Raw genomic sequence first — 27,706 nt, 5'->3', positions numbered from 1 at the left:
TAGGGTCCCAACATGGCCCTTCCTAGAATGGGTACATAAACAACAGAGGCCTTGCCCTGGCCGGCTAGCTCGGTTGGTTAGTATCTCTTGGAAGCACAGAGGTTGCTGGTTCTATCCCTGATCTGGGCACATACAGCAACAGAATGATGCTCTTGTCTCTCTCGCTTTTTTCCTCTCTGTCTAAAATCAACAAATAATAAAATAAAAAACAAAACAGAAGCCTTTATGTGTTGAGTAATCACTATGCTAAACTGAACCGACAGCGTGAAAGGGCTCATAATCTCCTTAGGATAACATAAAAAAAATACAGGAAATGATTACAAAATGAAACACACTACCCTTCGTCACATCTAGCCTCTGCAGTACTATTTGTCTACCTCGGAGTGCCCTTTTCCCAACCTAATCTAGCAAACCGGTTAGTTTTTTCTTTTCTTTTCTCTCTTTCTCACCTTTCCTTGACTTCCTTGGCCAACAGAGCTGTGCAGTGGACAGCTTGGTATTTGGACTGATACAGAACCGGTTTCAGTCCCAGCTGGGCAACTTCTGTTTCCTTGCTGTAAAATGAGTATACTGCCCTCTTTGAATGGTTGCTGCTACTATCAGAGGTCCTCCATAATGTCATTTGTTTTTTAATTTTTACGGTTTTAAATTGATTTGAGAGAGAAACATTGATTTATTGTTCCACTTATTTATGCATTCCTTGGTTGAGGGTTTATATATATATATATATATATATTTTTTTTTTTTTTTTTTTTAAATTTTTGTATTTTTCTGAAGCTGGAAACGGGGAGACAGACTCCAGCATGTGCCTGACCGGGATCCACCTGGCACGCCCACCAGGGGGCGACGCTCTGTCCACCAGGGGGCGATGCTCTGCCCCTCCGGGGCATCACTCTGTTGAGACCAGAGCCACTCTAGCGCCTGGGGCAGAGGCCAAGGAGCCATCCCCAGCGCCCAGGCCATCCTTGCTCCAATGGAGCCTCGCTGCGGGAGGGGAAGAGAGAGACAGAGAGGAAGGAGAGGGGGAGGGGTGGAGAAGCAGATGAGCGCTTCTCCTGTGTGCCCTGGCTGGGAATCGAACCCGGGACTTCTGCACGCCAGGCCGACGCTCTACCACTGAGCCAACCGGCCAGGGCCGGTTGAGGGTTTTTTGTTGTTTTTTTTGACCGAGACAGAGAGAGAGACCGAGAGACAGAGATAGGGACAGACAGGCAGGAAGGGGGAGAGATGAGAAGCATCGTTCTTCATTGTGGCACTTTGGTTGTTCATTGATTGCTTTCTCATGTGCCTTGACCTGAGGGCTACAGCAGACCGAATAACCCCTTGCTCAAGCTGGCAACCTCAGAATTTTGAACCCAGGTCCTCCGTATCCCAGTCTGATGCTTTATCCACTGTGCCACCACCTGGCCAGGCTTGGTTGAGTCTTGTATGTGCCCTGACTGGGAATTGAACCTGCAGCCTTGGCTTATTGGGATGATGCTCTAACCTGCTGAGCTACCTGGCCAGGGCAATAATGTCATTTTTTTCAACATGGTTTCAGTCAACACTACTTTTTTTTTTTAGAGAGAGAGACAGGAAAGGAGAGAGAGGAAGGAAAGCTATGAGAAGCATCAACTCGTAGTTGCTTCACTTTAGTTGTTCATTGATTGCTTCTCATCTGTGCCTTGCCGGGGAGGTGGGAGGAAGTGCTCAAGCTGAGCCTGTGACCCCTTGCTCAAGCCAGTGACTTTTGAGCTCAAGTCAGGGACCTTGGGATCATACTGATGACCCCATGCTCTAGCTGGTGACCTTGGAATTTTGAACCAGGGACTTCAGCATTCCAGGTCAGTGCTCTATCCCCTGTGCCACCACTGGTCAGGCCAATTTTGTTTCATTGTAACATTGATGAGATTCCTTTGCAACTTAACTCTTGTGTATGTCAATTAGTCTGTTTTAATATTGGTTTCCTGTCCTGGCCAGATAGCTCTATTTGTTAGAGCACCATCCAGAAGCAGGAAGAGGTAGCTGGTTTAATCCCCAGTCAGGGTACATATAGGAACAGATCAGTGTTTCTGTCTCTCTTTCTCTTGCCCTTTCTCTAAAATCAATAAATAACAATTAGCCTGACCAGGCGGTGGCGCAGTGGATAGAGCGTCGGACTGGGATGCAGAGGACCCAGGTTCGAGACCCCGAGCTCGCCAGCTTGAGCGCGGGCTCATCTGGTTTGAGCAAAATCCCACCAGCTTGAACCCAAGGTCGCTGGCTCCAGCAAGGGGTTACTCGGTCTGCTGAAGGCCCGCAGTCAAGGCACATATGAGAGGGCAATCAATGAACAACTAAGGTGTTGCAACGTGCAATGAAAAACTAATGATTGATGCTTCTCATCTCTCTCTGTTCCTGTCTGTCTGTCCCTGTCTATCTCTCTCTCTGACTCACTCTCTGTCTCTGTAAAAAATAACTAAATAAAATTTTTTTTAAATAAATAAATAACAATTAAAAACCAAATTGGAAACAACAACAACAAAAATTGTCTTTTTATATGTCATTTTGCTTTAAGTTGCAGAAGCTGTCCGTGGTGTTCAGTGAGGACTTCCTGTATATGCAATTGGCCGGCATAGAGTGGTGGTCCGTGAGAATCATTCAACTTAATCATGATTACAATCATAAGCAGTAGCTATCTGAGGTGATTTGGGCCCCTAGAGGATATTAGACAGTGACATTTTTGGATGTTGCAGAGTGTGGGGGGGTGTTACTGCCTCCTTGTGGGGGAAAGCCAGGGTTGCTGCTAAACATCCTACAGTGATAGAACAGCTTTCTCCAACAAAACTGGGTTTGGCCTCCAATGGCAGTTGTGCCATGGTCCAGAAACCCTGACCGGAATCATCCGGAACATGGTCAGAATGCGGTTCTGTTCCCCTCGCCTTCCCAACTCCCTGACCACGAGAAGCTGTTCCATTCATCCCTCTGTAGTGGGTCAGAAGATACTGTTATTCTGTTATTGCCTCCCTCTTCATTTTTTAATTATTTAAAGTTTCAATTATTAAAAGTTTTTAAGATTATTTATTCATTTTAGAGAAGAAAGATAGAGAGAGAAGGGGTGAAGAGCAAGAGGCATCAACCCTCTTATGTGCCCCGACGAGGCAAGCCCGGGGTTTCGAACCAGTGACCTCAGCGTGCCAGGTCAACACTTGATCCACTGTGCCACCACAGGTCAGGCCTCAATTATTAAAATTTTTATTTTTACTGATTTTGGGGAGAGAGAGGGATAGACAGGAAGGAACATCAGTCTGCTCCTGTATGTGTCCTGACTGGGGATTGAACTGGCAACCTCTGTGCTTCAGGATGACGCTCTAACCAACACAGCTATCTGGACAGGACAGGATTTTTCTAGACCCTAAACATCCTGTGTCTTGTTGAGACTAAAATTCTTTCCAAGTTTGCAAATGGACCCACCTTTCTGTAAACCGTGTCAGCGATAACGCGGAAGGAACATCAGGCCTACAAGTAAGATACTGGTGGACAGAAACAGCTCAGGGAACATAAGCATATGGATACATATTAATATGTGGAATGTGGCACCCACCAAGAAGGCTAGCACTGTGGGGAAGGGACTAAGGGGATAGGCAGGAGAGACGGGTGATTTCCAGGACCCTTCTGATACTGGGCAGTTAAGGATGTCTTAAAGAGATCACAGGCCAGTAGTAACAGGAATGTCTGCCTGGTAACATGCTGTACTGCTCACAAAAATTAGGGGATATTTCAAAATGAATATGAAGTGATAAAAGCATTTGATTTTTTATTAAACAAGAACATCAGAGTCTGACCAAGCAGTGGCGTGGCGCAGTGGATAGAGCATTGGACTGGGATGTGGAGGACCCAGGTTCTAAGCCTTAAGGTTGCCAGCTTGAGCAAGGGGTCACTTCATCTGCTGTAGCCCCCACGGTCAAGGCACATATGAGAAAGCAATTAATGAACAACTAAGGTGCCACAACATAAAATTGATGCTTCTCATCTCTCTCCCTTCCTCTCTCTGTTACAAACATAAATAAATAAATAAATGAACAAGAACATCAGAAACGCAAAGGACAAGTCAAAGAAAGTTGTTTGATTATGCAAATGTGATACAAAACCAACTTTATTTCATTGGTGAAAACACACTATACAAAAGGCTGAAAGTACTGGAGTATGTGCATGTTCCCTGACTCCCTAATTTTTGTGAGTAGTAAATCCTTTATATACCTTTACACACATTAGTGAATTTTTATAACCCATAAAATAGGTTTTGTTATCCCACTTTACAATTGAGAAACAGAGGTCAGGGAAATGAACTAACATGCCTACAGTCACACAACTAGTGAGTAGTGGAACTTTTATTTTTTTAAACTGTCAGCCATCATAACTCTTCACTCATTGGGTGTCTGGGGAGTGAATGGAAGCACCCTTTCTCCCATCTGTGGTCATGCTTCCTTTAACTTCTGTTTTCCCTGGCTCATGCTTATACTCAGGTTGGGAGCAAATGAGCCCCAGACAGCTCGGAGACAGTTCACATCCCACAGACCCTGGGCCTTTCTCCTTTGACTCATGCCTCCAAGGTTGCCAATGACTGCCACGACCAATGATATCTTAGCATGGAGATCTGCCAGCAGCCCAGATTCTGCTGAGTTGATCTCAGACTCTGGACTTCAGTCCTTCCCTTCATAAATAGGTTGACAGACATTCCAGTGTTCAAGCACAGTACTGAAACTATTCCAAATGCCGTTCTGAATATGACTGGAAGAGACTCAGCAGTGTCAGAGTCTCCTTAAGTGGTGTTACCATGACAACCCCCTCACATCCATCTGGCTTTCCCAGCTCTGGTCTCAGAGGATCTTCTCTAGAGGCAGCAGCATCTACCCTGAGAGGGAGGAAGAGAGGGTATTACATCCATGCTCGCTCCCCTGCAGAAAGCTGTGTTCTATAATGAATAGCCCACCTGGCCTGACCTGTGGTGGCGCAGTGGGTAAAGCGTCGACCTGGAATGTGGAGATCTGGTTCAAAACCCTAGGCTTGCCCCGTCAAGGCACAAAAGGGTTTGATCCCCAGTCAGGGCACATACAAGAATCAACCAATGCATAAATTAGTAGAACAACAAAAACATGTTTCTCTCTCCCCTTCTTATCTCTGAGATTAAATTAAAAAAAAAAGTATAGCCTGATGTCTGGTGGCGCAGTGGATAAAGCGTTGACCTGGGAATACTGAGGTCGCTGGTTCAAACCCCTGCACTTGTCTGGTCAAGGCATATATGGGAATTGATGCTTCCTGCTCCTCCCTCCTTTCTCTCTCCTCTCTAAAATGAATAATAAAAAAAAATGTATAAAGAGCCTGACCAGACGGTGGCGCAGTGGATAGAGCGTCTGACTGGGATGTGGAGGACTCACGTTCGAGACCCCGAGGTTGCCAGCTTGAGTGTGGGCTCATCTGGTTTGAGCAAGGCTCACCAGCTTGAGCCCAAGGTCGCTGGCTCGAGCAAGGGGTTACTCGGTTTGCTGAAGGCCCACGGTCAAGGCACATATGAGAAATTAATCAATGAACAACTAAGGAACTGCAACAAAGAATTGAGTTTCTCATCTCTCTCCCTTCCTGTCTGTCTGTCTGTCCCTATCTGTCTCTCTCTCTGACTCTCCCTGTCTCTGCCACACACACACACACACAAATGTATAAAGAATAGAATAGCCCATGCAAACTATCCTCTATTGGATGAACATAAGGAATTAATTTACTGTGTTTCATGATGTGAGTGCAAGAGTTCAACCACCAACTGCAAAGTGCTTTCACAGACGTCTCAACCTACAGTAACTGCGAGATAGGTGTTATTACCGACTTTGTAGATGGGAAATGTGATTAGGTAATTTGCTCAAAAGCAGTGTTAGAGTTTGAACCCAGGTTGGTCTGACTTCAGATACCATCATTTACTTAATATGCCCACTTGCTTCTCAATTGAGAATTGCCTATGTTCGGGTAAGTGTGTGAGTGTGAAACTGTCAAGGAAGTCAGCGAGGCGGGTGACGGCTTATATTGGCTTACTGGACAGGAATGGGGAAGATGCGAGATAGGGTGCCCAGATGAACAGAGCCCGGGAGTCCAGAGCTTGCAGTTAGAAGACCGTTTTGCCCACAGAGAATACCTAACAGGAACCTCATCCATTCTTTTTCTTTTATTTTTATTTATTTATTTTTTTAGCGATAGAGAAAAAGAGAGAAGCATCAATTCATAGTTGCGGCACTTTAGTAGTTCATTGCTTCTCATTCACACCTTAACAGGGGGGTCAAGCCAAGTCAATGACTACTTGCTCAAGCCAGCGACATTGGGCTCAACCAGCAACCTCTAGGCTCAAGCCAGTGACCCCCAGGGTTTGGAGCCTGGGACCTCAGCGTCACAGGTCTCTATCCACTGTGCCACCACCAGTCAGGTCGTATCCATTCTTTTGGGAAGAGTAAGTAGCGGTGTTGCAGAGGTAAGTGGAGCGGACAGGAAAACTAAGCCAGACACCAGTCTAGAGCTTTGCTGCAGTCACATAAATGAAAGTGTTCAGAAAGTCAGGAGGCTGGAAGAGAAGAACCCCCCTGGGGCTGACATGAATATATTCGAAGACATTGGGGATTATGTGCCTTCCACAACCAAGACGCCTCGGGACAAGGAGCGGGAGCAGGAGCGTGATCAGGAGAGAGAGAGAGAGATACCGTGACAGAGAGCGGGAGCGAGAACGAGATCGGGAGCGGGACCGAGAGAGAGAGAGAGAGAGAGAGAGAGAGAGAGAGAGGAAGAGAAGAAGAGGCACAGCTACTTTGAGAAGCCAAATGTGGATGATGAGTCCATAGATGTTGACAAAGGACCTGGGTCTGCCAAGGAGTAGATCAAATCAATCAATGAAAAGTTTGCTGGTTCTGCTGGCTGGGAAGGCACCGAATCGCTGAAGAAGCCAGAGGATAAGAAGCAGCTGGGAGATTTCTTTGGCATGTCCAACAGTTATGCTGAGTGCTACCCAGCCACGATGGATGACGTGGCTGTCGACAGTGATGAGGAGGTTGATTATAGCAAAATGGACCAGGGTAACAAGAAGGGGCCCTTAGGCCGTTGGGACTTTGATACCCAGAAAGAATACAGCGAGTATATGAACAACAAGGAAGCTTTACCCAAGGCTGAATTCCAGTATGACATCAAAATGTCTGAAGGACGGAAAACCAGGCGCTTCAAGGAAACCAATGACAAGGCAGAGCTTGATCGCCAATGGAAAAAGATTAGTGCAATCATTGAGAAGAGGAAGAAGATGAAAGCTGATGGGGTTGAAGTGAAAAGACCAAAATACTAATCTCCATTTCCAACTCCAAGGAGTCTTTACATTAAGGTTATGCTCCCCACTGCTTGCTTTCTTCAATCTTTGAAAAGTTGTAAGTTTTTTTTTTTTTTTAAGTTGTAAGGTTTTTTTATTTTAATGAATGTATTCGTATATAAAATATTTCTATATAATCATTTGGTTCCATTAAAATTGGTTAACCTGCAAAAAAAAAAAAAAAAAAAAAAAAAGGAGCATTCAAGATCAAGGGAGTGGGGGCCTGACCTGTGGTGGCGCAGTGGATAAAGCGTCAACCTGGAAACGCTGAGGTTGCCAGTTCAAAACCCTGGGCTTGCCTGGTCAAGGCACATATGGGAGTTGATGCTTTCTGCTCCTACCCTCTTCTCTCTCTCTCTCCCCCCTCTCTATAATGAATAAAAATAAATAAAAATCTTAAAAAAAAATGTGAAAAAAAAAAAAAAGATCAAGGGAGTGGGGACACTTTCCTTGAGGACATGATTTTTTTTTTTTTTTTTTTTTGTATTTCTATGCCCATCTGGGGTGTTGCTCTGCTGCAACCAGAGCCATTCTAGCGCCTGAGGCAGAGGCCTCAGCGCCGGGACCAACTTTGCTCCAATGGAGCCTCGCTGCGGGAGGGGAAGAGAGAGACAGAGAGGAAGGAGAGGGGGAAAGGTGGAGAAGCAGATGGGCGCTTCTCCTGTGTACCCTGGCCGGGAATCGAACCTGGGACTCCTGCACGCCAGGCCGACGCTCTACCACTGAGCCAACCGATCAGGGCGAGGACAGGATTATTTAAGCGTACACCAAACCATACAAAGCTACTTCCAAAACTCCGAAGAGCCGTTGCTTTAAGAAACGCGACTCTAGTATTACGTGACCCTGGCGCCTTTATACTGGCCAATCACTTGGATGGGCACCTCTTGGCGGGCGGGAACTTTGCAAGATGGTCGCCGATTGGCTGTGCTCGAGGAGGGCGGGTCCTGAATGAATTAGTGTGATCAGGGTTAAAGGAGCCGTCGCTGCCTTGTCGCTGGGCAGCCACCTGCGCCTGCTGGAGCTCAGGTGAGCTGCCCTTGCTGGCCTGAAGACTCCCTGTCCTGCTGCGGGCTGCGCACTCCGGCCCGCCTTAGAGCCTTCTCCGCTGGGGTCCCGCCTCCTTTGCTGACCACGTGACCCAAGTTCCGTAACCCTTGACCTCCTGCACCGCGCCCCACCACCTCTGGGTCTGGGATGAGTGAAGCGGTCGGGAGGATGCGCAGCACTGAGGCCTGTAAAGGTCAGTTTCCGCGCCTCCCTATCGCAGTGTGGCTAGTGGCCGAGGACGCCGAGGGGAGGTTGGGGAGCGGGAGATCTTGGTCCGAGTCAGACTTTGTGGGTCTTAATGTGGGTACATAATAGGGAAACGCCTTCTGCGCCTTCACGGGACAGGATTTCATGCTCCCATTTTGCAGACGGGGAAACAGAAGCTTAACAATGATGTATTGGCTGGTCTCCAGCTCCAGGTGTTCGCGCTGGGGATCCAGGCCTTGCTCCCCACACAGCCAGCCACTTCTGATGATTTGAGTCCCTGCTCCCTAGTTGGTGCTCCCTGGAAGATCTTGGACAAGTCATTTAACATTTTTCCTCTCTGAGCTTTAATTTCCTTGGCTGTGAAATAGGCTCAATACTTACTAATACCCATCTCATTGTTAATCAAGGTAAAATGAGGTATAAGCCTATAATCTCTTAGCCCAGTGCCTCAGGCATGGCATGTGCTTAGAAAAATAGCTGTTCTTTATTTCTTTTTCCAGCAAGTGTTTACTGAGGGTGTATTATGTGCTGACACTGTGTCTGAAGCTGGGGATGCAAAGGTGAGCAAACAGGCATGATCCTTGCTGGACTGGAACTTATGACCTAGTGGGGAGGTAGGTATTAATCAAAAAGTTACAAAAATGTATGATTATTATATAAACTGTGGTAACTGCTTTGAAGGCGAAGTACTATACTGGGAAATTGTGGGGGTCTAAAGACTTCCCTGAGCAAATGACATTTGAACTGAGATCTGAAGAAGTAAGTAGGCATTCCCTAGACAGGGGTGGCCGGGGAAGGGGGGGAGAATATTTCAAGTAGAGGAAATACAACATATGGTCGACCTAAAATGAGGTGCCTTTGAGGAATTGAAGAGGCCAAGGGCAGGAGTGCGGAACAGAGTGGGAAGAGGTGAGGCAGAAGTAGGTGCACATGTGGGGCCTTGGAGCCACAGTCCAGGTCTGTTCTTTTTTTTTTTTTTTTTCAGAGACAGAGTCAGAGTCAGAGAGAGGGATAGACAGGGACAGACAGACAGGAACGGAGAGATGAGAAGCATCAATCATTAGTTTTTTGTTGCAACACCTTAATTGTTCATTGATTGCCTTCTCATATGTGCCTTGACCGTGGGCCTTCAGCAGACTGAGTAACCCCTTGCTCGAGCCAGCGACCTTGGGCTCAAGCTGGTGAGGTTTTGCTCAAACTAGATGAGCCCGCGCTCAAGCTGGCGACCTCGGGGTCTCGAACCTGGGTCCTCTGCATCCCAGTCCGACGCTCTATCCACCGCGCCACCGCCTGGTCAGGCCAGGTCTGTTCTTTATTCCAAAGGCGATGGGGAGCCATTGGGAGAAAAGCTGTGGTAGGATGCCCATTGGATTTAGGGACCTCATGGTCACTGATGACCTGATGAGTCCTTCCAGAGAGGAGTAGTGGGGCAGTGCCTGGAGGGGTCACCGTGGAACTCACTCTTGCTTCCTGTGGGGCTAATGCCTCACTTTGACCCACGGGGACTATCCTCTAATAGTGTTGTGTGTTGGAGGCAGTCACAGCTGCAGTGTTTTGTTGGGGCCCTTTCTTTTTTTTTTCAAAGATTTTATTTATTGATATTAGAGAGAGGAGAGAGGTGGGGGGAGGGAGTAGGGAGGAGCAGGAAGCATCAACTTGTAGTTGCTTCCTGTATGTGCCTTGACTGGGCAAGACCAGGGTTTCAAACCCGGCGACCTCAGCATTCCAGGCTAACACTTTGTCCACTGTGCTACCACAGGTCAGGCTTTTGTTGGGGTCTTATTCTGCCATATCCTGTGAACGAAAGAACAGGTTCCTACTCTTAGGCTTTGTAGCCGAACTGGGAGAACCAGGCACATGGGCAAAAAATTCCACTATTGAAAAGTCTGACAGTCCCAAATGGCATATGAGGGAGGGAGATCTCAGAGGAGAGACAGTTTGCCTTAGCAAAGGGGAGGGCGTGGAGGCTCTGGAGTAGAGGGCGATCAAGTGGCCTGGGCACTGGTGCTGGGGGACAGGCAGGCCAGAAAACATCAGGCTCTACTTACTGGGAGGAGGGTTCAGCTTGAACAGTTGTGGGGATTTGGGACCAAACAGAATGACATTCTGGGAAGTGTGGGCTGTCCTTTTTTAAGCAGAGGGGAAGTGGGAAGTGTTGAAGATTTTTGAACAAGGGCATGTCAGGTAAAATAGTGTTTTCATCAAGATTTAGTGGACAGTGGTTGTAGCAAGAATCAGAAGGAAGAAGGTATGAAGTTTTTGTTTACAGTGAATGGTGATAATGTCTTCCATTTGTGTAGCACACTAGTCCCTGGCTTTCTCGTACGTCATCGCATTCTGTCCTCATAGCGACCCTCTGAATTCAGGAAGGCAGGGATTATTGCCTTGACTTACAATTTAGGACACCAGTTGCTCAGATTGGTGAAGGTCTTGGCTAGATTCACTTCGGAAGTGGTAGGTAGGGCAGGGCTGGGACCCAGTTCTTAGGAGCCCAAGGCTGGACACTGTCAGGCCATCACTGTCGTCTTCCCCCTGGCCCCATCAACTCTGTGTCCTCACCTGGACACTCAGCCTCTATGGCTCTTTGGTGGGGGATTCGGGAACAGGAGCTGGAAGACCGGTGTAGAAGGCCTTAGTCAGGCTCCTGGGCTCTGAGGGGAATGGGTGGCTTTTCAAACCTTCCCTCCCCCACTCCCAGCTCCACTGGGGCCATGTCAGAACGAGAAGAGCGGCGGTTTGTGGAGATCCCTCGGGAGTCAGTTCGACTCATGGCAGAGAGCACGGGCCTGGAGCTGAGTGACGAGGTGGCGGCCCTGCTCGCGGAGGATGTGTGCTACCGTCTCCGAGAGGCCACCCAGGTACGCACCCCCTCGCAGTGCCCCCGGCTCTCCTTAGCTACCCCTCCCCCAGGGGCTCGCTCACCAAACATATAGGGGACCTTCTCTGTGCTTTGAGGGGCCACAGTGAGGCAGTCCTGCCTTTCGCAGGGTTCCCCTTCTAACCATCTGGGCTTCTGGCAGACAAAGCACCTGCTGGGCATCTTCTCGTGCGCTTCTCACAACACCCTGCTGGGCAGCCCAGGCAGGTTCGGGTTCACATTCTGCTGGTGAGAAACCAAGGCCCAGAGAGGGACCGTGACACTGGCGTTGTCCAGGCTTTCTCATCGCTGGTCTGGTGTCCTTTTTGCCTCCGCCCCTGGCTGCCTCGCTGCACTGAGGGCCCTGCTCCCCTGCTCCCTGTCCCGACTCCGTTCCTCTCCTCCCAGAATAGCTCTCAGTTCATGAAACACACCAAACGGCGGAAGCTGACTGTGGAAGATTTCAACAGGGCCCTCAGATGGAGCAGCGTGGAGGTGAGTGGGCCACTGGCTGCAGAGGGCCCAGCTCCAAGCTCAGGGCTGGCAGCGCAGTGACATGGATGGAACACCGGACGTGAAGAGGAAAGCTCACAGCAACCTCAGGATGGGTGCTGGGCTTAGGCCCCTGAAGTCTATGGGTTCAGAAACAGGAGAGGAGGCCACGGGCCCAGGAGGTTAGGCAAGGCTTCTGGGAAGAGATGGGACTTGAGCTGGGCCTTCGAGGAGGCTCGGGTTAGACGAATGTGGGAGGAGAAGAGAGCGTTCTGGGTGAGGGAGGGGCCTGGGCACAGTGTGGGTGTTAGAATGTCCCGTGTGGCTGTTCTGGGCAGGAAGAATAGCTCTCAGTTCATGAAACACACCCAACACACAAGTTAGTGAGAGCTAACTTGGGGGAAGAAAGTTGTGTTTAGAAGAGAGGAGTGTTTCCTGCGTTGGGTGTGAGCAGGAGGACCTGCGGAGGGGGGAACTCAGAGCACCTATGGGTCTGGGAGTGGGAACCACGTTCTCCATCTTGACCGGTGAGCCCCGAATGCCCCAGCCAAATTCCCAGCGATGGGTCTGAAGCCCCAGGCATCCCCCTTTCCTCAGAGTTTTTGGACTTCCCTCATAGGAGGCTCCCTGCCCCGGCCAGGAGAGCACCTCCTCGCGGGCCGCCCTCAGCCTGCTGTCCCATCCTCTGTGCTCAGGCTGTGTGTGGGTACGGGTCCCAGGAGGTGCTGCCTCTGCGCCCCACCAGGGAGGGTGAGCTCTACTTCCCTGAAGACCGAGAGGTGAACCTCGTGGAGCTGGCCCTGGCCACCAACATCCCCAAAGGCTGTGCTGAGACGGCTGTGAGAGGTGAATGCCAGGGTCCTTTGTGGGGTGGGGACAAGAGCTGGGTTGTCAGAGGAGTGGCGGTGGGCTGGCTGGTGGGTGTGTGGTGCACAAGGGGCACAGCCCGAGGCTGAGCCAGCTCTCCGCTCTGGTTCTAGTCCATGTCTCCTACCTAGACGGCAAAGGGAACCTGGCGCCTCAAGGATCGGGTAAGGGACCCTTCCTGTGCACTGTGGGGAATGGGCCCTCCGGTTGACCCTTCCTCCCTGAGGAGCTGAGGGTGGTGCCTCTACACCCCTGAGTCTTCATCTGACAAGTATTTATTGACACCCTGTTTGGAGTGGGCACTGGTCGCTGCCCAGAGGGTGCAAAGCTGTTCAGGATTACAGACCTGTAACCAGCCATGATGCTGAGTGTTGGATGCTAGCGTGGAAGTCCGCGTAGCGTGCTGGGGTCCCTGATGCGGTGTGCTTTGCTCCCAGGTTCTGCTGAGCAGAGCTTGGGGCTTAAGAACTGAGCTGCCTGGCAGAGGACGGGGGTGGGGCGGGGAGGCAGCGTACAGAGCACAGAGGTGTGGAGAGCTCGTAAGGTCAGGTGCTCGGAGGGGCTGCTGGCTCTGCGTGGGGAGTCCAGTCTAAGGGGCTGTGGGGATGGAGGTTGTGGGGGGGCAGGACGAGAGAGGGCCAGGCTCTGCCCTGAGCACCTCCTCGTCGTCTCAGTGCCCAGTGCTGTGTCTTCACTGACCGATGACCTTCTCAAGTACTACCAGCAAGTGACTCGGGCTGTCCTGGGGGACGATCCACAGCTGATGAAGGTGAGCAAGGGGGTACCAATTTGGGACAAAAGTCTAGCTTTAAAATTTTTTTTTAATGTTTATTTTATTGATTTCAGAGAGAGAGAAGAAGGTATAGAGAGAGAGAGAGGGGGGAACATCAATCTGTTCCTGTACGTGCCCTGACCCAGTATTGAACCGGCAACCTCTGTGCTTCAGGGCAATCCTCTAACCAGCCAAGCTGGCCCGCCGGGGCTCATCTTCCGAATTCTCATGAAAGTCTCTCAGTTCCCCACTTCCTGTCCTCTCCACACTGACTGACGTGGGGAGGGAGTGGTGTGCGGAGGCTGGCTGTCCTCCAGTAGGGACCCCTCCCCACTCTAGAAGAAACCCCGCTCCTGAGGGAAACAGGCAACTCAGCAGGGCCCTTGAGGGGTCTCCACACCTTGTCTCCAGAGCTCACTCTTTTTTAAGCACAGAGATGCTTTATTAATCATTATAATAAAAAAAACATGCATCTATATCTACATATATGTATACGTATATATGCAGACCAGAACCCACTCTTGGAGTGTCTGTTGACCTGAGGCTTAGTGGGGGCTTCAACACTGCAACTTTCTGCCCTGGCTGGATAGCTTGATTGGTTAAGAGCACTGTTTGGCCTGATCGGGTGGTGGCCCAGTGGATAGAGATTTGGACTGAGATGCAGAGGCCCCAGGTTCGAAACCTGAGGTAGCTGGCTTGAGCGCGGGCTCATCTGGTTTGAGCAAAGCTCACCAGCTTGGACTCAAGGTCGCTGGCTTGAGCAAGGGGTTACTCAGTCTGCTGTAGCCCCCCGGTCAAGGCACATATGAGAAAGCAATCAGTGAACAACTAAGGTGCTACAATGAAGAACTGATGCTTCTCATCTCTCTCTGTTCCTGCCTGTCTGTCCCTATTTATCCCTGTCTCTGACTCTCTCTGTTTGTCACAAAAAACAAAACAAAACATACAAAGTAGGAAGTGAAAGTCTTCTATTGAACCACCCTCACTTTTTTTTTTCTTTTGTATTTTTCTGAAGCTGGAAACGGGGAGGCAGTCAGACAGACTCCCGCATGCGCCCGACCGGGATCCACCCGGCATGCCCACCAGGGGGTGATGCTCTGCCCATCTTGGGGCATCGCTCTGCCGCAATCAGAGCCATTCTAGTGCCTGAGGCAGAGGCCACGGAGCCATCCTCAGTGCCCGGGCAAACTTTGCTCCAATGGAGCCTTGGCTGCGGGAGGGGAAGAGAGAGACAGAGAGGAAGGAGAGGGGGAGGGGTGGAGAAGCAGATAGGTGCTTCTCCTGTGTGCCCTGGCCGGGAATCGAACCCGGGACTCCTGCACGCCAGGCTGATGCTCTACCACTGAGCCAACCGGCCAGGGCTTTTTATTCATTTTAGAGAGGAGAGGGAGAGACAGAGAGGAGAGACAGAGAGAGAGAAGGGGAGGAGAAGCTGGTAGCATCAACTCCCATATGTGCCTTGACCAGGCAAGCCCAGGGTTTTGAACCAGCGACCTCAGCATTTCCAGGTCAACGCTTTATCCATTACGCCACCACAGGTCAGGACCTCACTTTTTTATTTATTTTTTTATTAAGTGAGAGGCAGGGAGGCAGAGAGACAGAATCCCACATGTACCCCGACTGGGATCCACCCAGCAAGCCCCCTATGGGGCAATGCTCTGCCCATCTGGGGCTGTTGCTATGTTGTTCAGCAACTAAGTTATTTTAGTACCTGAGATGAGGCCATGGCCATCCTCAGCACCCGGGGCCAACTTGCTCAAATGAGCCATGGCTGTGGGAGGAGGAAAGAGAGGGGAGAGAGGGAGGGGTGGAAAAGCAGATAGTTTCCTCTCCTGTGTGCCCTGACCAGGAACTAAACCCGGGACTTCTGCATGCCGGGTCGATGCTCTACCACTGAGCCAACTGGCCAGGGCCACCATTTTTTCTATGTATAAGCAATCAATACTGTAATATAAACCAAAGTGGTGTTATCAAAACATCTATCTAGTCTTAGAACAACTGCTTTTCTCAGTTAAAAATATGTTGGTGGTGACAAGAAGATTGGACTTTAGTCAGTGGGCACACATGCAACATACAGATTATGTATTAGAATTGTATGTACACTTGGAGCCTATATAATTTTATTAACCAGTGTCACCCCAATAAATTAAAGAAATGAAAAATATTTTTAAACATGTTAGGCATTTATATTGTATTCAGTTTTTTAAACTTTAAAAAAAATTTTTCCATTAATTTGAGAGAGAAAGAGAGGAAGGGGGAGAGAGAAAGAAGTAGGGAAAGGGAAAAAGAAAAAGAAAGAGGTCGGGGAGGGGAGAGAGAAACATCAAATTAGTTCTATTTAGTTGCGTACTCATTGATTGCTTCTCATATGCACCCTGACCAGGGCTTGAACCATGATCGCTGGTGTGCCAGGTCAGTGCTTTATCCAGTGAGCCACCCAGCTAGAGCAATTGTATTCAATTAAAACAATTTTTGAATTTATCAATTTTAGAGAGAGAAACATTGATTTGTTGTTCCACTTAGACATTCACTGGTTGATTCTTGTATGTGCTCTGACCAGGGGATGAACCTGCAATGTTGGTGTTTTGAGATGATGCTCTAAGCAACTAAGCTACCCAGCCAGGGCTAGATTCAATTTTTTTTTTTTTTTTTTTTCTTTCTGAAGCTGGAAACGGGGAGAGACAGTCAGACAGACTCCCGCATGCGCCCGACCGGGATCCACCCGGCACGCCCACCAGGGACGACGCTCGCCCACCAGGGGGCGATGCTCTGCCTCTCCGGGGCGTCGCTCTGCCGTGACCAGAGCCACTCTAGCACCTGGGGCAGAGGCCAAGGAGCCATCCCCAGCGCCCGGGCCATCTTTGCTCCAATGGAGCCTTGGCTGCGGGAGGGGAAGAGAGAGACAGAGAGGAAGGAGAGGGGAGGGGGGGGGGGGGAAGGTGGAGAAGCAAATGGGCGCTTCTCCTATGTGCCCTGGCCGGGAATCAAACCCGGGTCCCCTGCACACCAGGCCGACGCTCTACCGCTGAGCCAACCGGCCAGGGCCTCAATTTTTTATTATTGCATCGACCTGGAATGCTGAGGTCACTGGCTTGAAACCCTACACTTGCTCAGTCAAAGCACATAAGAGAAGCAACTACTATGAGCTGATGCTCCCTGCTCCTCCACCTCCCTTCTCTCTCTTTCTTTCCTCTCTAAAAATCAATAAATAAAATTTTTTAGAAATCTTAACTGAAAAGAATTTTATTATTACTAAAGATAGTGCTGTATATGGGTATGTATATGAATGGGTTTTTTTATAATTGGGTAAGTTTACAGAAGTAGAATTGCTGAAGCAGAGTATAAACATTCAATATATAAGTGCTAAATTCTCCTTAAAAAAACCGCCGACTTCTCCCTGTGGCTGGCGGCCCCGCTGCTGTTTGGCCCCTTCCTTTTCAGATCGCTCTCCAGGACCTGCAGACCAACTCCAAGATCGCGGCGCTCCTGCCTTACTTTGTTTACGTGGTCAGTGGGGTAAGTGGCCAGGCTGGGGTGGGGAGAACGTTTTGTGCGGAGGTGACTTAACAGCAAGTAGGGCTCATGCAAGGTACCATCGGAATGGCAGGCTCCTTGCACCCCTGTGTCGCCCTGAGCTACCTTCTTCTACCAACAGGTGAAATCTGTCAGCCATGATTTGGAGCAGCTTCACCGGCTCTTGCAAGTGGCCCGGAGCCTGGTTCGGAACCCACACCTCTGCCTAGGGCCCTATGTCCGCTCCCTGGTGGGCAGTGTCCTCTACTGTGTCCTGGAGCCGCTGGCTGCGTCCATCAACCCCCTGAATGACCACTGGACTCTGCGGGATGGTGCTGCCCTCCTCCTCAGCCATATCTTCTGGTAGCTGCTGGGCCCAGAGCTGAGTGGGTTGGGGTCAGGAGGTGGGTGGGGTTAAAATTCAGGCTTTGAAGCCTTATGTTGAGAGGTCAGGAGCCTCTTCCCTTGGAGCTCCCAGCCACTGTGCCATAGTGCACTGGGCTTCTACAAATGGATGGCAGATAGGCCCAGGGTTCGGTCCTTACGCCTTCTGGTCCCGGACCAGTCACCCTTAGCAACCTCGCTCACTGACCCCAGAGTGCCACACAAGTGCTGTTTGCCCTGTATGCTGGGACCAGGATCACTGGGCGGTGCTGGCCTCAGCCCTCTGATGGATGCTGCTCCCACAGGACCCACGGAGACCTGGTCAGCGGCTTGTATCAGCAGATCCTGCTCTCCCTTCAGAAGGTCTTGGCAGACCCTGTGCGGCCTCTCTGCTCTCACTATGGGGCTGTGGTGGGGCTGCATGCCCTCGGCTGGAAGGTGAGGACCTTGGCCTTGCTCACAGAGCCGCAAGAGCCCCTATTTATAATTAGAAAAACAGTATCTCTTTTATCACAAAAATGGTATATGCTTGCCACTGCTGTGTATTGAGTTCTTGCCTTGGGCCAGGATCAGTGATAGCCTTATTTATTTTTTTATACTTATTTCCTAATTTTATTTATTTATTTGAATTTATTGGGGCAACATTGGTTAACTGACTTTCTGTATATAAACACCTTTTCAAAAGTCTGCATGGCAAATATTAATATACCATTTCATAAATTCCTGCACATTCTACTTTATCACGTTAAGGAACTATCCCTCACTTCCTCTCGTATTGCATATACTGTATTCTAAACAGGAATAGATAATTGAGCTTGTCAATACTTTTTTAGCATCTGTAGAGATTATCAAATGATTATTCACCTTAGTTCTGATTTGACAGGTTATATGAATGGATTTTTCTGACTCACTCTTGCCTACCTGGAAGAAATTCTGTTTGCTGCTCTTGAGATTTTTATTGGATTACATTGAATCCGTTAGATCAATGCTGGAGAGAATTGACATTAATATTAACTCCTTTGTCCACAAATATGTCATTATCTCTCCTTTTTTTTTTTCTCGGAAACGGAGAGAGACAGTCAGACTACCGCATGCGCCCGATCTGGATCCACCCGGCACGCCCACCAGGGGGCGACGCTCTGCCCACCAGGGGGCGATGCTCTGCCCCTCCGGGGCGTTGCTTCTGTTGCGACCAGAGCCACTCCAGCACCCGGGGCAGAGGCCAAGGAGCCATCCCCAGTGCTCGGGCCATCTTTGCTCCAATGGAGCCTTGGCTGCAGGAGGGGAAGAGAGAGACAGAGAGGAAGGAGAGGGGGAGGGGTGGAGAAGCAGATGGGCGCTTCTCCTGTGTGCCCTGGCCGGGAATCGAACCCGGGACTTCTGCACGCCAGGCTGACGCTCTACCACTGAACCAACCGGCCAGGGCTCTCTCTTTTTTTTTTTAAATTTAGTTTTATTTCTTATTTTTTTGTGGCAGACAGAGAAAGTCAGAGAGGAGGACAGATAGGGACAGACAGACAGGAAGGGAGAGAGATGAGAAACATCAATTCTTCATTGCGGCTCCTTAGTTGTTCATTGATTGATTTCTCATATGTGCCTTGACGGGGGCAGGGGGACTACAGCAGACCGAGTGACACCTTGCTTGAGCCAGTTACCTTGGGCTCAAGCTGGTGAGCCTTGTTCAAACCAGATGAGCCCGTGTGCTCAAGCTGGCGAACTCGGGGTCTCGAACCTAGGTCCTCCACATCCCAGTCCGACGCTCTATCCACTGCACCACCACCTGGTCAGGCTCATTATCTCTCTCTTTATAGGTCTTTCACTCTTTCAGGATCCTTTCATAATTTCCCCTGAAGAGAATCTATAATACTTTATTAGATTTAGTCCTAAGCCCTGGACGGTCAGTTCAGCCAGTTAAAGCTCTGTTCCAAAACAATGTGTGGGTTTGTTCCTGGTCAGGGCGTGCTCGTGGGAAGCAGCCAATGAATGCACAACTGAGTGGAACAACAAATGAATGCTTCCCTCCCCCCTCCGTTCTCTCTCCCTTCCTCTCTCTGTCTCTCTAAAATTCAATCAGTTAATAAAAAATAAATCCCTGGTGCCTGACCTGTGGTGGCACAGTGGGATAAAGCTTTGACCTGGAACACTGAGGTCGCCGGTTCGAAACCTTGGGCTTGCCTGGTCAAGGCACATATGGGAGTTGATGCTTCCTGCTCCTCCCCCCTTCTCTCTCTCTCTCTCTCTCTCACTCCTCTCTCTCTAAAAATCAATAAATAAAATATTTAAAAAATAAATAAATAAATAAAGCCCTGGCTGGATAGGTCAGTTGAAGCATCGTCCCGAAAGAAGTTGCTGTTTGATCCATGGTCAGAGCTCATACAGGAACAGCTCAATTTCCTGTCTGTCTCTCCTACCTGCCTCTCTCAAAAAAAAAAAAAATTAGTCCTAGATTCTTGCTATTCTTTGATGCGGTTGTAATGGTGCCTTCTTTTCATGGTATTTCTGATATAACTATGTAGAAAGAACTGACTGTGTTAGTTGATTCAGCTACTTTATACATAAATTATCATTTCTGTCTGTGGATTCTTCCGTTTTTTTTTTTTTTAAATTAATTTATTTTTTACAGAGACAGAGAGTGAGTCAGAGAGAGGGACAGACAGGGACAGACAGACAGGAACGGAGAGAGATGAGAAGCATCAATCATTAGTTTTTCATTGCGTGTTGCAACACCTTAGTTGTTCATTGATTGCTTTCTCATATGTGCCTTGACTGTGGGCCTTCAGCAGACTGCGCAACACCTTGCTGGAGCCAGCGACCCTGGGTTCAAGCTGGTGGGCTCTTGCTCAAACCAGATGAGCCCACGCTCAAGCTGGGACATCAGGGTCTCGAACCTGGGTCTTCTGCATCCCAGTCCAATGCTCCATCCACTGTGCCACCGCCTGGTCAGACGATTCTTCCGTTTTTAATGTAGATCATATTGTATACAAGTAATGACAGCTTTATTTCATCTTTTCTAAACCTAATTTCTTTTTTTTTTTCTGTATTTTTCTGAAGTTGGAAACAGGGAGGCAGGCAGACTCCTGCATTTGCCCGACCGGGATCCACCCGGCATGCCCACTAGGGGGCGATGCTCTGCCCATCTTGGGGCGTCGCTCTGTTACAACCAGAGCCATTCTAGCGCCTGAGGCAGAGGCCATAGAGCCATCCTCAGCAACTGGGCCAACTTTGCTCCAATGGAGCCTTGGCTGTGGGAAGGGAAGAGAGAGACAGAAAGGAAGGAGAGGGGGAGGGGTGGAGAAGCAGATGGGCGCCTCTCCTGTGGGCCCTGGCCAGAAATTGAACCCGGGACTCCTGCACGCCAGGCTGACGCTCTACCACTGAGCTACCTAATTTCTTTTTTTAAAACAGATTTTTTATTTATTTTAGTGAGAGGGGAAGTAGGGGAGAGAGAGAGATCAGATACATCGAGCTGTCCTGACTGGGGGGATCGAACGGCAGTCCTTGTGCTTCTGGGCGCTGCTCCAACCAACCGAGCTATCTGGCCAGGGCATAATGCCTTTAATATCTATTTCATTGCTAGGACCACTAATACCATTTTACATAAGATAATGGGCAACTTTGTCTCATTCCAATTTTAAAAGAAGTGCTAATACATTTTCCATCTCTGTTGTATGGTTTATACATAACCTTTCTCAGATTAAGTAAAAAATTTTTTTTTAGCCTGACCAGGCGGTGGCGCAGTGGATAGAGTGTTGGACTGGGATGCGGAAGACCCAGGTTGGAGACCCCGCGGTCGCCAGCTTGAGCACAAGCTCATCTGGGTTGAGCAAAAAAAAGCTCACCAGCTCGGACCTAAGCTCGTTGAGCAAGGGTCACTCGGTCTGCTGAAGGCCCCCGGTCAAGGCACATATGAGAAAGCAATCAATGAACAACTAAGGTGTCGCAACGAGAAACTGATGATTGATGCTTCTCATCTCTCTCTGTTCCTGTCTGTCTGTCCCTGTCTATCCCTCCGACTCTCTCTCTGTCCCTGTAAAAAAAAAAAAATTTTAGTTTTTATTGATTTTAGAGAGGAGAGGATGGAGGCATGGATTTGTGGTTCCACTTATTTATGCATTCATTGGTTGATTCTTGTTACATGCCCTGACCAGGGATCAAACCCACAACCTTCACATATTTGAACATTCTAACCAACTGAGCTACTTAGCCAGGAACTTTATTCTTAGGTTTTTTTGTTTGTTTGTTTTTGTTTTTTTTTTCTTCACGTCAGACGGGTAATGTGCCGACGGGTAATGTGCCAACGTCGTAACAAGTTTTGAGGGAGGCACATGTCACACAAGAGCGTGAACACCCAATCATCACACTTATGAACCGAAAAAGGATCTATTCTTAGTTTTATCATTGATTTGTTGAACTTTTATCAAATGCTTTTTATTTTTAAGTTTTTTTTTTTTTTAAGATTTTCTTTATTCATTTTAGAGGAGAGAGAGAGAGAAAGGGGGAGGAGCAGGAAGCATCAACTTCCATATGTGCCTTGACCAGGCAAGCCCAGGGTTTTTTTATTTTTATTTATTTTTAATTTTTATTTTTTTACAGAGACAGAGTCAGAGTGAGGGATAGACAGGGACAGACAGGAACAGAGAGATGAGAAGCATCAATCATTAGTTTTTCTTTGCGCATTGCGACACTTTAGTTGTTCATTGATTGCCTTCTCATATGTGCCTTGACTGTGAGCCTTCAGCAGACCGAGTAACCCCTTGCTTAAGCCAGCGACCTTGGGTCCAAGCTGGTGAATTTTTGCTCAAACCAGATGAGCCCACGCTCAAGCTGGCGACCTTGGGGTCTCAAACCTGGTTCTTCCACATCCCAGCCCGATGCTCTATCCACTGCGCCACTGCCTGATCAGGCAAGCCCAGGGTTTTGAACCGGGGACCTCAGCATTCCAGGTCAACATTTCATCCATGGTGCTACCACAGGCCAGGCAAATGCTTTTTCTATATGTATATTTAAAGATTTTATTTATTGCTTTTTAGAGAGGGTGCCATGGGGGAAACCAGAAGCATCCACTCATAGTAGTAGTTGCTCTTCGTATGCGCCTTGACTGGGCAAGCCCAGGGATTTGATCCAGTGATCTCAGCATTACAGGTCAATGTTTTATCCATTGTGCCACCATAGGTCAGGCATTTTTCTATACTTTTTAATTGAATTGGTTTTTCTGCTTTATGTTAATGTGATTGTGTAGAGAGGTTTTAAAAACTTTTTATTTGTATATTGAAAAATTTGTGTGCATTCCAGTAATTAAAATCATTTGAACAAAAAATCGTACTCTGATTAAACCGCCTTTTACAGCCTGCAGAACTCCTTGGACCAGCTTGGGTTTTGTTTTTTTTTGTTGTTTTTTTTTTTTTGTATTTTTCTGAAGGTGGAAACGAGGAGAGACAGTCAGACAGACTCCCGCATGCGCCCGACCGGGATCCACCCGGCACGCCCACCAGGGGGCGATGCTCTGCCCCTCCAGGGCGTCGCTCTGCCACGACCAGAGCGACTCTAGCACCTGGGGTAGAGGCCAAGGAGCCATCCCCAGCGCCCGGGCCATCTTTGCTCCAATGGAACCTTGGCTGCGGAAGGGGAAGAGAGAAAGGAGGGGGTGGGGGTGGAGAAGCAAATGGGCGCTTCTCCTATGTGCCCTGGCCGGGAATCGAACCCGGTTCCCCTGCATGCCAGGCCGACGCTCTACCGCTGAGCCAACCGGCCAGGGCCCCAGCTTGGTTTTTACCCTAGATTTCAATGCTGTCCCACCCAGCTTCTTCCTCTTCTTCCTTCCCCAGCATGCAAGTTCTTTTTCTTCCCTGCTTGCCAGACAGGCAGATGGGAGAGGCAGGTGTGGCCTTTGTGGATAATAGTTCTTTTCTTTTGAAGGCAGTGGATTTTTCTCTTGTGTTTCTGTCTCCTTCAGTTTCAATTTATGAATTCTCAATCTTAGCCCATGTCGAGTTTGCCAGACATGGTTGCAGAGGAAGTGGAGTGAGGTGCACGAACAAGAGGAGTCCGATCTGCTCAGTGGCTGCCACTGATTGATTGCCAGGTGGCAGCTAGGTTTTCGACAGTAAACCTTTACATTTCTAGGATAAAATTAATTTGGTCATGGTCTAGTCTTTAAAAAGATCCAAACTTGCCTGATTGGTGGTGGTACAGTGAATAGAGTGTTGACCTGGGATGCTGAGAACTCAGGTTTGAAACCCTGAGGTCGCCAGCTTGAGTGCATGCTTGCCAGCTTGAGTGTAGGGCCATAGATATGATCCCATGGTCGCTGGCTTGAGCCCAAAGGTCGCTGACTTAAGCAAGAGGACAATGGCTCGGATGGAGACATCTGGTCAAGGCACGTATGAGAAGCAACCAATGAACAACCAAGGTGTCGTAACTATAAGTAGATGCTTCTCATCTCTCTAGCTTCCTGTCTTTCTCTCTCTAAAAAAACAAAACTTTAGCCCTGGCCGGTTGACTCAGTGGTAGAGCATCGGCCTGGCGTGCAGGAGTCCCAGGTTCGATTCCCGGCCAGGGCACACAGGAGAAGCGCCCATCTGCTTCTCCATCTCTCCCCCTCTCCTTCCTCTCTGTCTCTCTCTTCCCCTCCCGCAGCCGATGCTCCATTGGAGCAAAAGTTGGTCTGGGTGCTGTGGATGGCTCCATGGCCTCTGCCTCAGGCGCTAGAATGGCTCTGGTTGCAACAGAGCAACGCCCCAGATGGGCAGAGCATCGCCCCCTGGTGGGCATGCCAGGTGGATCCTGGTCGGGTGTATGTGGGAGTCTGACTGCCTCCCCGTTTCCAACTTCAGAAAAATACAAAAAAACCCACAAAAACCAAAAAAAAACCCCAAAACTTTATTAGAATATAATGCATTTTCTTTTGTCTTTATTTATTTATTTATTTTTCATTTTTCCGAAGCTGGAAATGGGGAGGCAGTCAGACAGACTCCTGTATGCGCCCAACCGGGATCCACCCGGCATGCCCACCAGGGGCGATGCTTTGCCCCTCTGGGGCATCGCTCTGTTGCGTCCAGAGCCACTCCAGCGCCCCGGGCAGAGGCCAAGGAGCCATCCCCAGCGCCAGGGCCATCTTTGCTCCAATGGAGCCTCGCTGCGGGAGGGGAAGAGAGAGACAGAGAGGAAGGAGAGGGGGAGGGGTGGAGAAGCAAATGGGCGCCTCTCCTGTGTGCCCTGGCCAGGAATCGAACCCGGGACTTCTGCACACCAGGCCGACGCTCTACTGCTTAGCCAACCGGCCAGGGCCAATTGTCTTTATCTTTTATCAGGTGAGGGGCAGGGAGGTGGAGAGACAGACTGCTGCATGTACTGTGACTGAGATCTACCTGACAACCCCTGCCTGGGGCTGTGCTGCTGATCTGGGGCCACTGCTTCACCTCTCGGCAACTGAGCTATTTTAGGGCCTGAGGTAAAGCCATGGAGCCATCCTCAGTGCCTGGGGCCAACTTGCTCATTCGAGCCATGGCTGTGTGAGGAGAGAAAAAGAAGAGGGGGTGGAGAAGCAGGTGGTTGCTTCTCCTGTATACCTTGACCAGGAATCAAACCTGGGACTTCCATACACCGGGCTGATGCTCTACTACTGAACCAACTGGCCAGGGCTATAACGCATTTTCTATACACTGTTGAGTTTACTAACATTTCTAGGACTTAATATTCATGAGTGAAATTAATCCTATTTCCGCTCAGTACTATCCTTATATGGTTTTAGGGTCAGGGTTATATTGGCCTTATAGAATGAGGGAGGGAAAGTTTTTTATATTTGTTTTAGTAAGATTGAGATGTTCTTTTCATTGAGTGTCTGTAGACTGTAAATTCTGGCATAAGGTTTTTACCAGAATAAAGAATTATTCTGACTTTCATATATCTTGAGTCGGCACCAAATTATATTTTTCCAGGAACTTCTTAGCATTCTCAAATCCTCAGGCTTTGGATAACTAACCAAAGACGAAAGCCCAATAAAATGTAACCTTCTCTGTGACATCTTAATTCCTTTCCTGAAATTAACCACAGGATTTAAAATTATAGAATCAGAGTCCAGAACTCTGGTCTGTTTTTATAGTTTGAAATGAGTCCAAGTTTACATCTAAGTGAGGACAGTACTTGTCTATTGATTGTATGGGGTAGCAGTTGGCAAATTAAATTCCTCTGTTGTTAGCACTGGGCATCACTTGTACCCTTTTAGCGCCTGTGTCGATGATATGGTACATGTCCATTATAGTGAGGTCACTGTATATTGTCTTTGTACTTGTCTTTTTTCTTTGTGACAGATGGGGGGGACACGACAGATAGGGACAGACAGGAAGGGAGAGAGATGAGAAGCACCAACTCTTCTTTGCGGTACCTTAGTTCATTGATTGCTCTCTCATATGCGCCCCAACCTGGAGGCCCAACAGATTGAGTGACCCCTTGCCCAAGCCAGTGACCTTGGGCTCAAGCTGGTGAGCTATGCTCAAACCAGATGAGCCGGCCCTGGCTGACTGGCTCAGTGGCAGAGCGTCGGCCTAGCATGCAGGAGTCCCGGGTTCAATTCCTGGCTAGGGCATACAGGAGAAGCACCCATCTGCTTCTCCACCCCTCCCCTTCTCCTTCCTCTCTTCCCCTCCCACAGCCGAGGCTCCATTGGAGTTGGGGATGGCTCCATGGCCTCTGCCTCAGGCGCTAGAATGGCTCTGGTCACAACAGAGCATCGCCTCCTGGTGGGCATGGCGGGTGGATCCCGGTCGGGCGCATGTGGTAGTCTGTCTGACTGCCTCCCTGTTTCCAACTTCAGAAAAATACAAAAAAAACCCCAAACCAGATGAGCCTACGCTCAAGCCGGTGGCCTCAGGACCTCGAACATGGGTTCCCGCGTCCCAGTCCTACGCTCCATCCACTGTGCCACCGCCTGCCTGGTCAGGCTGTACCTGACCCTTATTCCCAGTGCTTAGTGAAGGCTTGGGCATGCAGGTTTCAAATAAATGTTGGCTAAGTATACCAAGCAGGGGCCTTAAGGAAAATGAATCCTGACCAGTATCGGAGATAAAAGTACCTTTTTCATGGGAAAGGGCACTTGGGGGCAGTAAGCCACCAAGAGGCCCTCACTGCGTCCCTTTGTCTTCCAGGCAGTAGAACGAGTCTTGTACCCACACCTGTCCACTTACTGGACAAATCTGCAAGCTGTGCTAGATGACTATTCAGTATCTAACGCCCAGGTTAAAGCAGATGGGCACAAAGTCTATGGAGCCATTCTGGTGAGTGTCAGCCTTTTCCAGCCTCCCTTCCATGCATGAACTCAGCGGGCTTACTTTGGAATACTTGAGGGGCCCAGGTTCTTCCTAGGTGTTTGTACCTAATCCACTCTGCTCTTACAGGTGGCCGTGGAGCGGCTGCTGAAGATGAAGGCCCAGGCCGCAGAGCCCAAGTGTGGCCCCGGCGGCAGGGGGTGCCGGCGCTCAGACGACCTGCCCTGGGACAGCCTTCTCCTGCAGGAGTCGCCTTCCGGGGGCAGCGCAGAGCCAGGCTTCGTGTCTGGCCTCCCGTTGCCGCCAGGAGGTGCGGGGCCGGAGGAACCTTCTCCTTCGGTGACCCTTGCGGACATCTACCGGGAGCTCTACGCCTTCTTCGGTGACAGCTTGGCCACCCGCTTCGGCACGGGTCAGCCCGCGCCCAAGGCTCCCCGGCCGCCCGGGGACAAGAAGGAGCCGGCGGCGGCCCCAGACTCCGTGCGGAAGATGCCGCAGCTGACAGCCAACGCCATGGTCAGCCCGCAGGGCGACGAGAGCCCCCGCAGCAGCGGGCCCCCGTCGGCCTCTGCGCCCGCCGCCTCCGACAACCGCCCGCTGCCGCGCGTGCACCGGGCGCGGGGGGCGCCCCGGCAACAGGGCCCCGGCGCCGGCACCCGCGACGTCTTCCAAAAGAGCCGCTTTGCCCCGCGCGGCGCTCCCCACTTCCGCTTTATCATCGCCGGGCGGCAGGCCGGGAGACGGTGCCGCGGCCGCCTCTTCCAGACCGCCTTCCCCGCGCCGTACGGGCCCGGACCGGCCTCCCGCTACGTGCAGAAACTGCCCATGATCGGCCGCACCGGGCGCCCGGCCCGCCGCTGGGCGCTCTCGGACTACTCTCTGTACCTGCCTCTGTGAGGCTGTGCGGCCTTTTTGTGTAAATAAACCCCGTGCCCGGAAGTCAGTCTCTGCGCTCG

General features: G+C 49.7%; 1 protein-coding gene and 1 pseudogene across 2 annotated transcripts; one reads left to right on the top strand and one right to left on the bottom strand.

Moving 5' to 3' along the window:
* Positions 1-8,304: 8,304 nt before the first annotated feature.
* Positions 8,305-27,705, top strand: TAF6L (TATA-box binding protein associated factor 6 like). Of its 2 annotated transcripts, none has more exons than XM_066360247.1 (12): positions 8,305-8,588; positions 9,103-9,162; positions 11,301-11,460; positions 11,868-11,954; positions 12,647-12,797; positions 12,932-12,982; positions 13,493-13,587; positions 17,032-17,106; positions 17,246-17,466; positions 17,793-17,925; positions 26,631-26,759; positions 26,880-27,705. In XM_066360247.1, exons 2-12 carry the CDS (start codon positions 9,155-9,157, stop codon positions 27,645-27,647), a joined length of 1,878 nt encoding a protein of 625 aa, XP_066216344.1. In that variant the 5' UTR covers positions 8,305-8,588; positions 9,103-9,154; the 3' UTR covers positions 27,648-27,705. The 2 variants fall into 2 exon arrangements, with proteins under 2 accessions (XP_066216344.1, XP_066216350.1); XM_066360253.1 differs by having other exon boundaries at positions 9,103-9,216.
* Positions 21,749-21,867, bottom strand: LOC136389972 (small nucleolar RNA U13; annotated as a pseudogene).
* Position 27,706: the final 1 nt, after the last annotated feature.

The sequence above is a fragment of the Saccopteryx leptura genome, chromosome 1 (genome assembly GCF_036850995.1).
Source record: "Saccopteryx leptura isolate mSacLep1 chromosome 1, mSacLep1_pri_phased_curated, whole genome shotgun sequence".
Lineage (NCBI taxonomy): Eukaryota > Metazoa > Chordata > Mammalia > Chiroptera > Emballonuridae > Saccopteryx > Saccopteryx leptura.
This window is presented reverse-complemented; position numbering and strand designations above follow the sequence as displayed.

What these genes read in the sequence shown, in the direction of transcription:
- TAF6L (XM_066360247.1), top strand. An exon ending in GTCTCCGAGAGGCCACCCAG is followed by an intron (nt 11,461 to 11,867) that starts GTACGCACCCCC and finishes CTCTCCTCCCAG; the next exon opens with AATAGCTCTCAGTTCATGAA. An exon ending in CCTGGCGCCTCAAGGATCGG is followed by an intron (nt 12,983 to 13,492) that starts GTAAGGGACCCT and finishes TCGTCGTCTCAG; the next exon opens with TGCCCAGTGCTGTGTCTTCA.